This window comes from Elgaria multicarinata, chromosome 2 (assembly GCF_023053635.1).
Source record: "Elgaria multicarinata webbii isolate HBS135686 ecotype San Diego chromosome 2, rElgMul1.1.pri, whole genome shotgun sequence".
NCBI lineage: Eukaryota > Metazoa > Chordata > Lepidosauria > Squamata > Anguidae > Elgaria > Elgaria multicarinata.
In genome coordinates, this window is record NC_086172.1 from 148,261,921 (window position 1) to 148,278,095 (window position 16,175).

The window sequence follows — 16,175 nt, forward strand, 5'->3', positions numbered from 1 at the left end:
CTGCATCTGCCCCCGAATATTCCTACTGATTTCTGCAGACTTCAAATCACATATTTTTTATTCATTTAAGATGTTTTGCTTTCCTTCCTGCTGTGAGAAAGAATCAAATAACTATAGAAGAAACACTCTGACCGCACATCCTCAGCTCATAGACTGAAGTGGAGGAGGTGCAGTGACAACATGCTATGCCGCCAAGCATCACTGCCTCTCTGCACTCCTGTCTCTGCTCCTGGGTACAGCACAGGGGTCCCCATTTCCCTTAGCTCTCTGCTAACTGTGCTGTACGATGAAAGCCCCAAGCTGCCTGAAATTAAATGACCAAGCACTACTTCAGCATCTTTCATTTGACCAGAAGATGAGGAGGGTCCAGGTAACACAACATCTGTTAGTATCAACCTCATGAGAATAAGCCCTCTATCAAAGGGCATGGCTAGACGAGGCGGGTGGAGGAGTATGATCCCATGATTTTATGGTTCACAAGATCGTCCCCCTCGTATACACGTGGCGTGCAACATCCCAAGAGGAAGAGGATGTTGCGGCCACCATTTTGTTTTGGTTTTTAACTGGAGAGGAGCACTCCTGCGCAAACTGTGTTTTTTTTAAAAAAAACACCTTGCACTCCCCCAAACCCACCCCCAATGGGCACAGAGCTTCTGAGGAGCTTCATGCCCCATGCCTGGGTCCTGGCTCCTCACGGTTACTTGCGAGGTGCCAGGACAAAACCGCAACAGCAAGACACACGTCCCACGGTCTCAGGATCATCCCGAGACCGCAGGAAAAAGCAGGATGGAAGGGTAGGGCGATATCCCGGGGAAAGGAATGCTCCCGGGAATGCCCTGTGCATCATGTGAATGCACAGGGACAATCCTGGGGTGATCCCCAGGATATTGCCCCGTCTAGCCATGCCCAAAGTCTCTCCCTACCACATTAGGGTGCAAGTTGGAAGGCCAGTAGTCCGAGGCTACTGATTAATGGCCACTCATTGAATAGCATCAGAACCAGCCTGCTAGTATAGCAGCCTAAGATTTTCTTCAGGATGGTACCTAAGATGGAACTAATTTTAATTCAATATTAGAAATTGTAATTAAAACTTACCCATTTCTTACACCTTTGGAATCCCCCCTCCCACAACCCACTCAATTTCCTATTTTATATAGCATGATATATAAAGCATAATATACGGTCCCATTACACTTGCGCTCAGTTCAACCAACCAGTGACAAAGATCCACATTTTTAGAAATAATGTCCAAACACACTGAAAAGCCAAAAAGTATATGACAAAGTCTTACTGTTCTTTCAGCTTTCATTTGCTTAGATACAGGGTTCTGTTGATAGATCTCACTAGAGCATCTGTTCCCTCAAGGTTCTAGATACTCACATTCCGGAACAGATACATTATGAAGGTTGTTCCCAATCAGCCGGGACTGAAATCCAGAGCTGAAAAAGCCATCTCCAGGCCCACTGAGAAAGAACAAAGTATATGCAAATTATGTCTGTATGGAGACAAATGGGCAGGGGTTTAAGCATAGAATGTAATAAGAAGGGAACAGGAAAACACAGTGGTCTATAAAACACAGGAAGGAAGATCTCAATTTATTTAGCTGCCTACAGGCAGCTGGATAGTTTGGCTGATACACAAGCAACCTTTTGCAGCCTTTGGATTTACATCAATGGAAGGAGTGATCCTATGTCCTCCCCACTCCCAGACAGTGTCTGAGGAGTGGGGCATAGGATAGATCAGTTTTCTGGCTCTGAGGTCAGATCAGGAAACTGCATTCCCCTTCCCCTCGTAGCTGGTGCGGAGAGAACTGTGCTGGCTACCTCTCCATGGAGGCAGGGAGGAGAGGAGACCAGGGCAGCTGCAATACAAAGATCACTTCCGCTGTCCTTTTGCCCTGCACTGGATACTTAGCAGCCTCCAAGTTTGAAGGCTGCAGCCAAATCACATAGGATTGCACTCTACATGATCAATTGTGCTCATTTACAATATGAATATATAGTCCTGGCAAAGGCCTCATTTTCAGTAAGACATACTCCAACCTTTGCTTGAATATTCCTTATAAATACCTTTATGCATGCACCTCAAGCTTGAATTCTGACTTTTGCAGGATTAGAACCTAACTGTAAAACTGAAGAAGACACTTTGACTGGGTTTGGACGGCACGATAACCAACAGTGGGTTACATGGTTAACAGTGGGTTAGTTAATGGTTGGTTATTGTGTCGTCTGTCGGGACTTTTTCACACCACGGTTGGTTATTCGGCCAAAATAACCAATGCTGTGCAGAGTTGATTATTTGAACACCCTTTGGTTATCATGTCGTGTGTTGGGCACCATTGACTATTTCGTTGCACACTTGGTTATTTTCAGTGACTACAGAGTCCCTTGGCAAGATGACCAAAGCAGCAGCTGCCACTCTAGTCCAGCCAGCAGAACTCACAATGGCTGATGGGGTACCAGCAGGAGGACTGGGGGGCAGGGGGGATGGGTCAATCAAACACACCGTTAATAGTCAACTCACTGGCCTTAATCCACACCACAGTTGATTATAATCATGTCATGTGGGGAGTAACCCTTCGATAATCAACCATGGAGTTGACTATTAACCCAACATTGACTATGTGTTGTCCAAACGCAGCCTTTATTTCACTAATGACTAAATTACTCTTGGCATGACAGACAGTCTAGGCAATAAATAAGAATACTACATATTTTTGGTAGTTCTTAACATTTTTGGAGGTCATGATATACAACAAAAACTGACCGATAAGTCTCAAAGCTAAACAAGTGCTTTGACTAATAGCAATACTTTGAAACTTATTTGAAAAGTGTGGTATGTAATTTAATAAACTAACCAAATTTTATTCTTGTTTCCATGATTTCCTAGGAAAAGACAATTTACCATAAGAGGTGGGCAAATGTCCCAAACTACATCATGACATAATCATGCCTGATATATATTATAGGTTTCAAAGCTAATCAAATGTCTTTGATCAATGATGAGAAAACTTATGTTCGACGAGAAGAAGTCAATGGGGACACTCATCAATTCATATATTGGGACCTACAGAGCTAGGAACGGCATCTAGAAATAGATGTCCCTAAACCAGCTTTTACAATGAATTGCCTAAAAAAAAGGTAACTATTAGAACTGCGGCCCAGTTCAGACATCATACCAAATGATACCATGATTTAGCACTGCCTGTCTGCTTTCATTTTCCAGAGCCAAAGTAACAGCTTTAACTATGATTTGGCAATTGAGACATTGTACCCAACCATAGTTAACAGTAGCCACAAGTTGCAGCTGCTTCAAACCCTGGTTGGCAGTTCTGGTTCACTGGCCAATTGCCAATCATGGTTAGTCAATTTAAACATTACGCTTAGATTACAAGCTTCCTGAGCTAGAGCTTGGTACAGTGTTTGAATTGAGCCAATATTGTAATCCTAACAATGGCTAAAGTACAAGGGTTTCTCAAATGCTTATTTCCTTTCTGAGAGGGAAGAGGGGAGAAATACCTTCTATTTAACACTGCAAAATGAACAGCAAACATGGCCGTGTAGAGGGCAAGTGGCAGCATGATGAGGCAGAGTACACGAGCCAGGAAGTGCTTCCCTAGAGTGACCTGCAGCAAACAATTCAGAACAGTTGAAGCAACTTTTATGGAGGATTTTTATCAAGCCAAATTCTGTATACCCCCCTCACTCCCCTGCAGAACACACACAACCAAGCAAGTCATAAGTGTGGATGCTTACATATTTAAGCAAAAAACGAAACGAACCTTTCCTGTATTATTATCATCAGTTTATACATATGCTGCCTTTCCATGGTAGTTCACAATAACATCGGACCGGAATACAATAAAAGCCACATAACATTTCAAAAACGATTTGATAAGAAGATAACAAAAAGCTATTTAAGAAATTGGATTCAGTAACCAAGTCTCCTCAAAACCATGTTCATGGTAAACATCTTAAGGTTTAGTACAGTCCTCATCAATCCAATGCCAAAGATTGTAATCCAGGCTGCAATCCTAAATACACCTACTAGGGAGCAAGACTCCATTGAAGACAGAGGGAATTAGGCTGCAATCTTAGGCACACTTACCTGGGAGACTGAAGGTCATATGTCTTACTTCTAGGACATGCATAGGATTGCAGTATTACATCCAAGGAAACATGCATAAGATTAGGGTGACAGGCTCAATTCTCTGTGCATTTTCCTGGGAGTACGCCTCATTGAACACAGTGAACTTAATTCTGAGGCTGCAAGGTTAGAGTACACTTACTGGAAAGTAAGTTCCACTGAAACCAATAGACTATATTTCTAAGTAATTGTGTTTAGGACAGATATAAGACAAGCTGGGGTGGGGGGAGGGAGAGACTCATCAAGTTTTTGCTCACATAAGAGAGACTGGAAATGCAGCTCTGGACTTCTTCAAAACTCCAAAGAATGACCACAACATCATCAATTGCTTTCAAATTCAAATATATATCATACAATGGAGACACATGGAATCCAGTCTATGTATTGTATTCAGCAGGACTTACTGTCAAATAACTGTGTGTGGAGTGCAGCCCTAACTCTCTGTTTCCCATTCCCTTGGCAGTATAAATATGTAATAAATAATAATAAATAAATAATAATAAAATAATTCATTCTTTGACTGCAAAACCGTATTGTTATTGTCAACGTAAACCTTTCTTCCTGGAGTTATCCAACCATATACAACTGATGAAGGGCTGGGCGACCATTTAGTTATTCCAGCAATTCCTCCTCAGGTGTTAGCATGTTTCCTTGCATAGCATAAGACTCAGGGAGCTTTGTTGGCAATGGTACAACTGAAATTGCTTCGCGGCCATCTGCAGACAGGAGGCTTAAGGAAGATGGATTTGCCCTATTTCAAATGCAATTAACTGACTTTGACATTAGAAGCAGCTCTTTTCAGAAGCTGTAACACAACATCTTTGCACTACACTTACTTTAATCAGGAAAAACAAATCTCACTGCAGAGAGAAGAAAGCCATGTTTATCAAATATAAAAGGAACAGAAACAGGAGGTGGAATAAATTGGATTTTGGAACTTCAAACAGTCTGCGAAGTCGATCACAGAAGAATGATAGCACCTCTAAGAAAGGCTTGAATGAACAGCATTGCAGCTGACTACAAAGCCCTTTTCCTTGCTGTTAATGAGGTACAGATTCAATAACATTTATTGCTAAGCTCAGCATGTATTATATTTGATGTCTCCTTAATACTGGCTAGAAATAACTTTAGCCCCTTCTTAAAATCAGCAGCTACCTTGACAAATTATTTGAGAGGGGAATTTTCTTTGTCGGGGGGGGGGGGGAATGAATAGCAGTTTTCTTCATCTTCAAAAAGTAGCTCAACCTGCAGAGGCTGAGAAACCCATCAGACACAGCTCCAAGCCAGTAACTTGCATTGTATACCAAAATCCAATTTGTAGCCTATGAACTGTATCACTGTACTGAAGGTCAACACAACTGCAGCCTTCCCCACATCACAGCACATTAGATACAGCAAATCAAAGGCCTCTAAAGAGCGCCATTTGATCATACAAAAACGATTTACAGAACTCTACTGAGAATGCTTAATTTCTACTTGCTCCAATGGCAATGCTAACTGCAGAGTCTAAGGTGAAATAAAACTGACTCATGGGGCAATAATCACCTTGAATGAACTTTAGCATCCCTTTACAATGGAATGCAGATGGAAGCTTAGTATTTGACAGGCAGCTTTGAAATACATAAGACTGTATGGCCATGATCACCATTTGAGAACACCATTTGAGAAGTATCGGCTAGAGCAGCTACTTTTTCTTCCCACAAACACAAAAAGCTAATCAACGTTATAGACACTCACCAGTGACAGACTGAGGTCTCCCAGCAGTTCCCAAAGATCACAGATAGTGTTCAGTCCAACTAGGAGGACTACAAAAAGGCCAACAAATTTCACCCCCATTGCACCAGCAAGGTTTATCCCAGTCAAGCACAGCCAAAACCACCAGGGGGCAGAAAAAGACCTGCAAAACATATTTTTGTTGAAACCATAAACTTTTGAAAGAAGCTCTACAGATTAAAACAAAAGCAGAATGTACTCTATGGCTCCGTTCAAACAACACGTTTCTTAACGGTGGTTTTAGAACTCCACGGTGGAGTTTTTATACCACCGTTGAGAAGTGTGTTGTCTGGTGGGAAAACTCCACCCCACAGTGGAGTTTTTTTAAAAAACACTCCACACAGAATATCCATGCTGGGCAGAGGAGAGTTCCTGCACAACCGTTGCGTTGCATGTTGTGGGGTCAGGCTCCGTGGAGTTTTCCATTGTGTGGAGTTGACTTTTCCTACTGCTACAGAATTCCCTGGCAAGAACAGCGGAAGGAGCAAGTGCCCCTCCAGGAGAGCCACTAGAATTGTTTTTTTGCAGCAATGGCTGATGAGATACCATCAGGAGGACCAGGGCAAGAGAGAGGGCGGAGCAACTGGCAATCAAACGTCGTGATGGATTTTACTCAATGTAGACATCCCTACCACCACCACCCTCCTGACTGTCTTGTGCTTAGGTTCTTGGTCAACTTACTTTTCTTTTAGTCTCACCACTTTGCCTTCTGGATAATGAGTGTTTTGAGACCTACCATGTCCACCATGGCAACCAATTTACAACCGGGCAAGCCCCACGCCCATAACAGCCATTTTATGACAACACTGTCAAAATTCCAAATATGCCCATCAACCCAAAAAGGTTGGGAACATTGCACTATATCTAAAGCATCTCTGTCAAAGGGGGAAAAACACGCTCTGGGTAATGGGCCATATATTAGCGATCCTTTAGGAACTACAGAGGAAGAACTGTCACCGACATAAAACAAAGGGCAACTGTATCAACCGATCGAAAGGAAGAGAAATAGGTTCTAAAACAGCGTTCTTACAGATCCTTTGGGCATCAGTCCCAGTCAGCAGAACCTATTGTCAGGGATGATAGGAGCTGTAGTCCAAAAAATCTGGAGGGACCCAGTTTGGGAAGGCTGAACCTCTCTCCCTGAAAGAAGATGAAGCCTCCCTAGAAATTTATCAAAAGCAAGTTGGTGAGAATATCTGAGCCTCATCACACTATGTAGGGGCTTGGGTAAGAAAATAACAAGGAATATGCTTGCCAAGGAAGACTTCCCTCCAAAGGCGATGAAGGCAAAAGAATGCTCCTGTACATCTAAAATAGTTTCAGGATTATTTCATCTAATCTCTGCATTTTGGATTAGGCTGCTGCTGTTGCACTTGTGTCCTGCTTGTGGGCTTCCCATGGTCATCTGGTTGGCCACTGTGGGAACAACATGCTGGACCTGATAAGCCTAAGGTCTGATATAGCAGGGATTTCTTATAATTAAGGTATTGTGCCAGTAAACAATACTTGTTGAGAGATCTTATGTGTTCTATCATCTGGTACCGTATTTCGATTCTAAGACGCACTTTTTTCCCTAAATAAACAGCTCTAAAAATGGGGTGCGCCTTAGAATCGATGGCGTCTTAGAATCAAAGCAATATGGTAGATGCAAAAAGACTCTATTCCATTAAAAAGGGTCTGAAACATCCAGTCTCCTTAGCTTTATTGCTTTTAGAAAGCGGAGCAAGCAGGGCTTTCTAAGATTGCTTTGCTGGCTGATTGGAGCCTACAGCGCGCCCCGTGCAGCTCCGGCCCTCGTCAGCCGCGCCAGGAAGACACGCGGCTCCAAGAGTCAGGAGGCTCACCTCCCCAAGCACTGGGTCCCCCCCCAGCCGCCGCGCTGGGAAGCGCTTGTCCCACCTGGAACCCTTCACGCCCGCAGAAAAACCTGTGCCCAGAGGCTAAAGAAGTGCTGCTCCACCGAAGCTGCTCTCACGCGGCAGCTCCAGTCGTCTCTCTCCTCCACGTGCCGGCAGGCAGCCAAAAGAGGAAGTTCCTGCAGCAGCCGCGAGACGGTACAAGGAGCTGGGAGGGTGAGCGCCTGTTTTTTGCTTACCCCTAAGCCTCTCCCAGCCCAGTGGCCCCAAAACCCAGCTCTTTCTAAGAAATTCTAAGATATTCTAAGAAATTCTACTCATAAGAGATGTTCAAAGAAATTTATTTTTTCTTCGAATCAAAGCTTTTTTTCCCTGTTGGTGGCACTGAAATTAGTGTGCGCCTTAGAATCGATGGCGTCTTACAATCGAAGAAATACGGTATGTTTGCTGTTTTAGCTGCTATTTTACATGCCACATTTTATGTGCTTTGGCTTTTTCAGCTTTAATTACGGATTTTACTGTTATTTCAGTTATTTTATGATGATGCGGTAAGCTGTCCTGAGGGCTCCTCAAAGCCATGTTTGCTATAAACAAACAAAAATAAGATTAACCTTCCAACAGAGGAGTGATGTCGAAATCATGAGACAATCAACTGCTGCCATCTTACCTGTTCGCACAGGAATTATACTTGACCATACTGAGTACAGCCCCCATGAGAAAGAACATCAGAATGGGGTCAAGTAGAATGTATTGAGACAGAGTAATGAGCCCTGTGTCTGAAAAATAAGACAAGGCCATATCAGTTTTTGTTCCAAAAACAGCCAGGTAGTTCTTTCAATACTTAGTCAAGAATCATCATATTGATCACATTCTATTTTATTTATTAACAGCATTTCGATACTATCCTCTAACAATACATTCTCCAGGCACTGTACAGAAAAATATACATATATAAAAATAAAAAAATGAACATAATGTTTTAAAATAGTTAACAATACATCAAAATAAAACTAGCCAGCATCAAAATAAAACCAAACACTAAAACATGTTGTAAAACTGAAAAGCCTGGGAAAATAAAAAGGTCCTCACCTGCCGCTGAAAATAGGTGCCAGACAAGCCTCTCTAGGGAGGGCATTCTACAATTGAGGTGCCAGTACTGAAAAGGCCCTCTCCTCACAAAAACTCTGAGTTTATTGTGATGCCTACTCTCAAGATAGAAAACTGAAGACATCAGGCTTGACTAAGTACTCCCCACAAGTCCATGTCTGAGCAAGGATCTGAACACAAGATTCAGATCAAAATACACAGGATCTGTGTATGTTTGCTGTTTGGTATGTTTGCTGTTTCAGCTGCTTTTTTACATACCACATTTTATGTGCTTTGGTTTTTTCCAGCTTTAATTATGGATTTTATTGTTATTTCAGTTATTTCATAGATTTTTATTACCTTATAGGGAAAGCCATCAAAACAATCCTTGCCACACGAAGAAGATGCTTACCAAAAATCAGAAAGGCAGATGTCAGCATAGCTGCAGGCAGCGATTTGGTCAGCTCCAGCACCATGAGGTAAGAGAAGGGGATCAGGCACGAACCAAGAAACGCACAGAACTGAATAGAGAGAGAGAAGAAACATTCTTCACAAAGTGATGACGACATAATGCCTTTTGCAATCCTCTTAACGTTCTTCTGTCACACAGCCATAAAAGCAGACAAAACTAACTGTGTAAAGCACAAGCCAGTCTACTGAGTATCCTCAGGCAAAGGGTGAAAAAGTGACAGCCACCTTCATGATGTTACACAGCACCCTTCCCCAACCTGGTACCATCCAGGAATCAGCTACCTAGGGAGGTTGTGGGCTCTCCCACACTAGAGGCATTCAAGAGGCAGCTGGACAACCATCTGTCAGGGATGCTTTAGGGTGGATTCCTGCATTGAGCAGGGGGTTGGACTCGATGGCCTTGTAGGCCCCTTCCAACTCTGCTATTCTATGATTCTATGATCCAAACTACAAGTTCCAGCATGCCCCAGCTAGCTATGCTGATTGGGGGGTGCTGGGAATTGTAGTTCAACACATCTGAAGGTTGAAGATGGTTGCTGTATCGCTACTTCCAAAAGAGATAAAATTGAGAGGTCGCAAATCTGATTCATCCCCCACATCCATCCTCACTCCCACCCAAAGAATGTTCTGTAACTTAACAGTTTCTATTAGCCCACAAAGCAAGATGATGAAATGACTGTCTCACAGCCCAATCCACATTATCGTATACACTAGACATGAATAAAGGGCATTCCAAATAGCATTTTCATCCCTTTCCCACTCATTCCTATCAATTTTTATCTCTCTCTCTCTTAAATTTTGGCTAGAAAGTATATTTAATTTTAACAACCATCAACACTATATAAGTACCCCAAATAACATACAGTGCTGAAATATGGGGCGGGACAAATGTACGCCCACTTGAGGTTGTCCAAAATAACTTCTTAAGGACACTGCTAGGTCTCCCACCAGGAACTCCCATCTACTATACAAGGGCGGAACTTTGGGTTTTGCCTATAGCATACTATATTGGAAGACTATGTTTTTTCTATTATCTTAGAATACAACATTCAATAAATAAATTAGTAAGCCTCTGCATAAATGAACAGAGAATTTCTCCCTTCAGAAATAAATTGATAGACCAATGCGAAATCAGACTAAGAAACTTTGGCCTTGATCCCAAAGTAATATTGGGCGGAGACGTACGACATCAACGGGATGCAATAAGGCAAGCACTGCAGAGTTATTTTTGTAAAATAGATATGGCTGCAATTAAAGTCTCCAGATTTTCCGATAGCTTTCAGCTCATAAAACTAACCCATAGGGGAAAAACATATCTGACAGAAATTATGCCCCCTGGCCTTCACAAAGCTCTTACTAGCCTGCGATTCCAGACAATGCCATCCAACTTTAGAGAGGGTAGATTCAAAAACATCCCTAGAGAACAACATTTATGTATTTGTGGTGACCAAGCAGTAGAGGATACAGTTCATTATGTTCTATACTGTAAACTATACAACACCCCTAGGGATAAACATCTAGCGAGATTTCTGGCTTCAATTACTCATTATACAGATTTGGATAAAATTGGTTACCTATTCACAAACACAGTGAAATCCATCTTGTTAAATCTGGCTTGTTTTGCTGTGAAAGCGGCAAAAATTAGGATAGGTTTAGTGTCCTCTGATGATAATTAAGATTGCTGGTAAAAAATTCCCAGCACCATATATGGTGTTTTATATGCAACTATTTGAAGTTCAATACAATGCTGTAATGTAATGTAATGCAATGTTTGTATGTATATCATGACTCTGGTCTTGTATTTGGCTAAAACCCATGTTTGGTTGCCTTAATAATAAAATTCGAAGTACACCTTTAAGGAAAAAAATGGGCTTAGAGTAAGGGTATCTCTACACAAGGCTTTTATCATGCATTTGTGATTAATCACTCACAGAAGTTTGCGGGTCCCTTCCACAACGTTGTCAACCTCCAGACCTCCCCCATATTTTATAACCTTTATTCCATTTTTTTTTTAAAAGACAGTCCAGCATTTTGGCTGTGTGTACTTCCGCAACACCACAGCAACATCTAGTGGCTGTATAAATAAATATATAGAACTTACAGAGAAAGGAAAAAAACTTCCCAAAAAACAAAAAATAGTATAAGCACATGTAAAAGAGCCAATCTTAATTCTGCAAAAAATCTGGAAGCACAAGCACCGGTAAAGGTACAGGATAAAACCTGGTGTAGAGAAGCCCTAAATCCTGTCATCAAACCCCATTCTTAAACTCTAAAGTCCTAAAATCTAATGCTCTCACTAGTGGAAAGGGGGTGGAGGTAGAGAGGTGATTTTTGCTAATTATGGCTCATGTACCCACCCCCCGAAAGCAGATTTAAAGGGGGCATAGGGGGCTGCAAGGGGAGGGGGGAAATCAATGAAAATTGACTTCTCTCACATTCTGCTAGCAGGGTCAAAAGCCTTCCAAATAGGGAAGAAGCCTTTCTGTCACGAGAGGCAATTTTTGGATTTAACCCAATATTTATTGAAAGCGAAGAGGAAAGGGAAAACCCTATGCCTTCTACAGAGATGGGCTTTGGCTGTTTAGGGAGGTCCATACAGTCTTACCCCTCTCATTCCTACGTAGTTATGTTGCTCATATTTGTCCCCCGGCTTCTGGAAAGGAAATGTACCATTGTAGCCACTCAGGTAGCCAGCAAGTCCTATCAACATCTAGGGAGGGAAAAGGAATAATCTTAGGCAAGCAGACGTAGATGCAAAAGTTTATCAGATCAAATTAGTGCTCTATAAAAAGATATCATTTATCTTTAGAATTGATCATTTGTTGTTTGAACAGGTGTGTGTGTGTGTGTATGCACGTGCATACACACATCATCTGGGCATTTCTTACTTTATTTAACATATTTGTTATGAATCAACCGATACGCAGGTGATGCAATGCACATGGTACAGCACCCAAAAAACAAAACAAACGACCGCTAGTAGTGCATTCAGTTTATACATTTTTATAGATTTAAAAATTTTAAAAATTCTAAAATTTAAAATTCTATAGCTTAAATTTTTTAAAACATACACATACATAAACATATTTTAAAATGTCAAACGTTTCAGTATAAAACTTTATACAAAAATGCTTTACATTTTAAGAACTGTTCTATAGTTAATAAAATTTAAAATTTTAGAATTTTTAAAATCTATTAAAATTTATAAACTGGATGCTCCACTGGTACTCATTTGTTTTGTTTTTGTCATACTTGTTCCACTGCTGCCTCTCAGCTCTATGCAGCCTAGGAGAAGCCCCCAAGGTGCAAATATTTGTGGAGACTGAGCGCGGGCCTAATTTGATTCCAAGCAAGCTCAAAGGGATGCTGTCACCAGTTAAAATTGGAACTGCACAAATTCAAGCTTAGTTGCTTATGTTTTTAGTATCTCAACTCTGAATAACTGTTCCATGTCTAAGATAAATAGACGAACAGATAAACATTCCAGCATTTAAACACAGAATTCAGTAGATCTGAGAAAATAAAAAGATCCCTACTTGGTGCTAAAAAGAAAATACCACCAGGCCGGTCTACCTTAAGACAGAACTCCAAAGATAAAGAGTCCCTGATGTTATCTCTGATGTTAGGTGGACCCAGAGAAGGGTCTCTGTGGACACTACAATATTTGTTAGGTGGACACTATAATATTTGGGCAGGTTTATCCAGAAAAACGTAGTTCTTTAAGTATCCAGGTCCCAAGCCATAAAGCTTTAAAAATTAAAACAGGACTTTGAATCGTGCTTGGAAATGGAATGGAAGTCACTATAGCTGTTTTAAAATTTGCAAGATATGATCCCTTCTTCCAGCACTAGTCAGCAATCTAGAAGAAATATTTCAAACCAACTACAGTTTCCAAACAGACTTCAAAGGCAGCCTCAAGCATAACTCATTGCAGTAGTCTAAACAAACTGTTCCTGGGAAATGGATAACTTTAGCCAGGCTATCTTTGACAAGTAGGGGCCGCAACTGTTTTTTGTGAACCGCCCAGAGAGCTTCGGCTATTGGGCGGTATAAAAATGTAATAAATAAATAAATAAATAAACTGGGACTACAAGTACTAACCAGGCCTGACCCTGCTTAGCTTCTGAGATCAGACGAGATCGGGCATGTTCAAGGTAGTATGGCCGTAGGCGCAACTGGGATATATATAGAAGCCACTCATTTATTACTTGCACTAGCAAGCTTTTCCTTGCTAATTAGGGCCAAATCATTTGTAGACTATGCTTTAATTCAAAGATAATAGATGGCTTTATAAAGGTATTGCTACATTAATAGAGCATATGTAACTGTAGCTAATGGCCATGACTACCAAAAATGAAACCTCCATATTTAGAGGCAATATACTTTTGATTATCAGATGCTAGGGGAAAGTAATGACGGATAGTTATCACACTCATGCCCACCTTATAGCTTCTCATGGACATCTAGCCAGCAACAGTAAAGAGAGTGCTTGGCCAGACAGTACTTGGCTTGTAACCAACAGAGCAGTTCTTATGTCCAAGCTAAGGCTGAAAGCAGCAGCTGATCTACAGTCCTGAATTTGCATTCAGAAAGATAGTTATACACCAACAGTAACTTCAAAGGCATTTCCATGGAAGTATGCCTACTGGAAGTGGAATTGTACCAGGATGAAAATGTTTTGCAGCCAAGTGATTTTATTGGATCCCCAAATGTGTAAGCATTGATAATAGCTGTTTACCTTCCCCAGAGGTGGATGGACATCAAAGAAAAAGGTCCGGTTAATATAATAGCTTCCCATCTTTCCAAAATGTGTTTCATCCCAACTATGAAAAGGAGAAAAAAGATCAACTTCTAGTTGCCCATTCTCACACAACTAGACGTACCTTTGCCCATTCTTAGGCATGCATAATTCTATATCAGTGGTCTTCAACTGATCCCACCTCAGGCTCCCGACCTGCAACATGCGACCGACTTTCAAAACTTCACAATTGCCCAACATAAGTGGCCAGAGCTTTACCGCAACCCATCTGAACTGATCTCAGTTTGGGGTCGTTAGCCACCAGTTGAAGACCACTGCTCTACATCATATCAGGTTGTTACTTGCAAGGATACATTTCTTAGTAACTATGGTTTGGATCGGGCTACAACACATTTTCATTTTGTCACATTTTGTTTTACATTCTTCTGTGCCCCTCAACTAATTCTAATGAGATAGGTTAATCTGGGAGATAGAGTAGCTTTCTCACATACCCAATGAGTTTGACAACTTGGGACTTAAACATCAATTTCTCACATTCCAGCCAAAAGTGTCCATCACACCATATGGGCTCAAATTCATTCCATTACATATTTAACAAGGTTGCTGGCTTTACCAGGAACACACCAATGTATCTAGACAGATGGGGTTCTCCTGCTCAGGCAAGAACTTAGATCATATTCATGTTCATGTCTTCTTACCCCACTGTTTACTATTTTGTTCTATAGGCATATGTATGTGTGCAATTGCATGGGTATGTTTACATAGACGTAACAGATGTGTGCATAAAGCTCACTGTCACTCTTTCTCAGCCTGACCTACCTCACAAGGTTGTTGTGACATGGGGGGAAGAGAACTCATGTATGTGGAGGAAGGGTGCGATAAGAATCTAATATTTATTTCTACCCCACTTCTCACGGGCAAAATAACTCTCCCAAGGCAGCTTAAAAAATAAGCATGAACCAACCAACCAAGAATCAAACTTCAAGCATCTGATGAAACGGGTTCTAGTCTAGTGCATGAAAACGCCTTTCTCACAGGCGAGCCCCGCCCCACAAAAACTAAGCCCCGCCCTCGTCACCATGGCACCCCAGAACCCCATACCAGATGTGTGGCGGTTCCCGCAGGCGGTAAAAGCGGGTTGCGAAGCTTAGGAAAGTGACGAGGCCGAGCGGGCTCCAGAACCAACCAGGGCTGCGGGGCACGGCGGGGAGCAACACGGGGCCGCTCGCCAGCCTGAGGGTCCTTCTCTGCCGCAGGCCCAGCACGGCCTGGCAGTTCTTGTTCGCCGCCAGTGGCATTCGCGCCCTGACGGGAGGCGCCTCCTGCCGGCACCCCCAGTCTGTGCGCAAAGCCTCACGGGAAGTCGAGTCCCGGTTCGGAAGGCATGATGGGCAAGAGAGTTCGGCGTTCCACATACGTCATTGAGCGGGGGAGGCAGAAAGACTAAGAGGCTTCCACGGCGTTGTGGGAAGTGTAGTTCTTGAAACAGGCTGCGCGAGCCAGAAAGGAACGCTGCAGTGCAGTTCTCCTAAGAAGGTTTACTAGTCAGTAATACGTCTCACTGAGGCTTACTCTTTATTAAGTATGTTTGGGATTACAGCCTTAGAGCTCAATTCTATGCATGTTTAGACAGACAAAATGCCTGTCTAAACATGCGTGGCTGGCTGGGGAATGCTGGGAGTTGTAGGTCTTTTTTTCTGCTTAAACATAGGTAGGACTACTTCTTTAGCGCTTTTTATTTTGTCCTATCACATTCACAAAAGCCTACCACTCCAAAGTCCCCTATGTTCACTCGTTTACCCACATCACATACAATGAAAGTACCTCTACCCTAGCTGATTTATCTCAGTAAGCCTCTGTAAGTCCCATGAGTACAAAAAGCAGACAAGCAACCTCTTTGGTATGTCTGTCATAGGACTGGTTGGGGGATGCTGGGAATTGTACTTCAACACCAGGAGGTGTTCAACACCTGGAGAGCCCCAGCTTGGAGAAGGTGTCTGTTAGGAAGATAGACCTTGTCTATTGCCAATCACTGACTCTTCAGCCAAGTCCAGCTCGTACAGACATTGGTAAAATAAAGAATA

General features: G+C 42.1%; 1 protein-coding gene across 1 annotated transcript in view; it reads right to left on the minus strand.

Moving 5' to 3' along the window:
• The window catches only part of POMT2 (protein O-mannosyltransferase 2), a 40,147-nt gene extending 24,734 nt beyond the window's left edge, over window positions 1-15,413 (minus strand). Inside the window, exons 1-8 of the mRNA XM_063117897.1 lie at window positions 15,193-15,413; window positions 14,071-14,155; window positions 11,938-12,042; window positions 9,274-9,382; window positions 8,443-8,551; window positions 5,884-6,043; window positions 3,519-3,625; window positions 1,381-1,463 (exon numbers count right to left, since the gene is read on the minus strand). Coding sequence (XP_062973967.1) covers window positions 1,381-1,463; window positions 3,519-3,625; window positions 5,884-6,043; window positions 8,443-8,551; window positions 9,274-9,382; window positions 11,938-12,042; window positions 14,071-14,155; window positions 15,193-15,389 — 955 coding nt within the window. The 5' untranslated portion in view covers window positions 15,390-15,413. The remainder of the gene's footprint in view (window positions 1-1,380; window positions 1,464-3,518; window positions 3,626-5,883; window positions 6,044-8,442; window positions 8,552-9,273; window positions 9,383-11,937; window positions 12,043-14,070; window positions 14,156-15,192) is intronic.
• Between the last annotated feature and the right edge of the window lie 762 nt (window positions 15,414-16,175).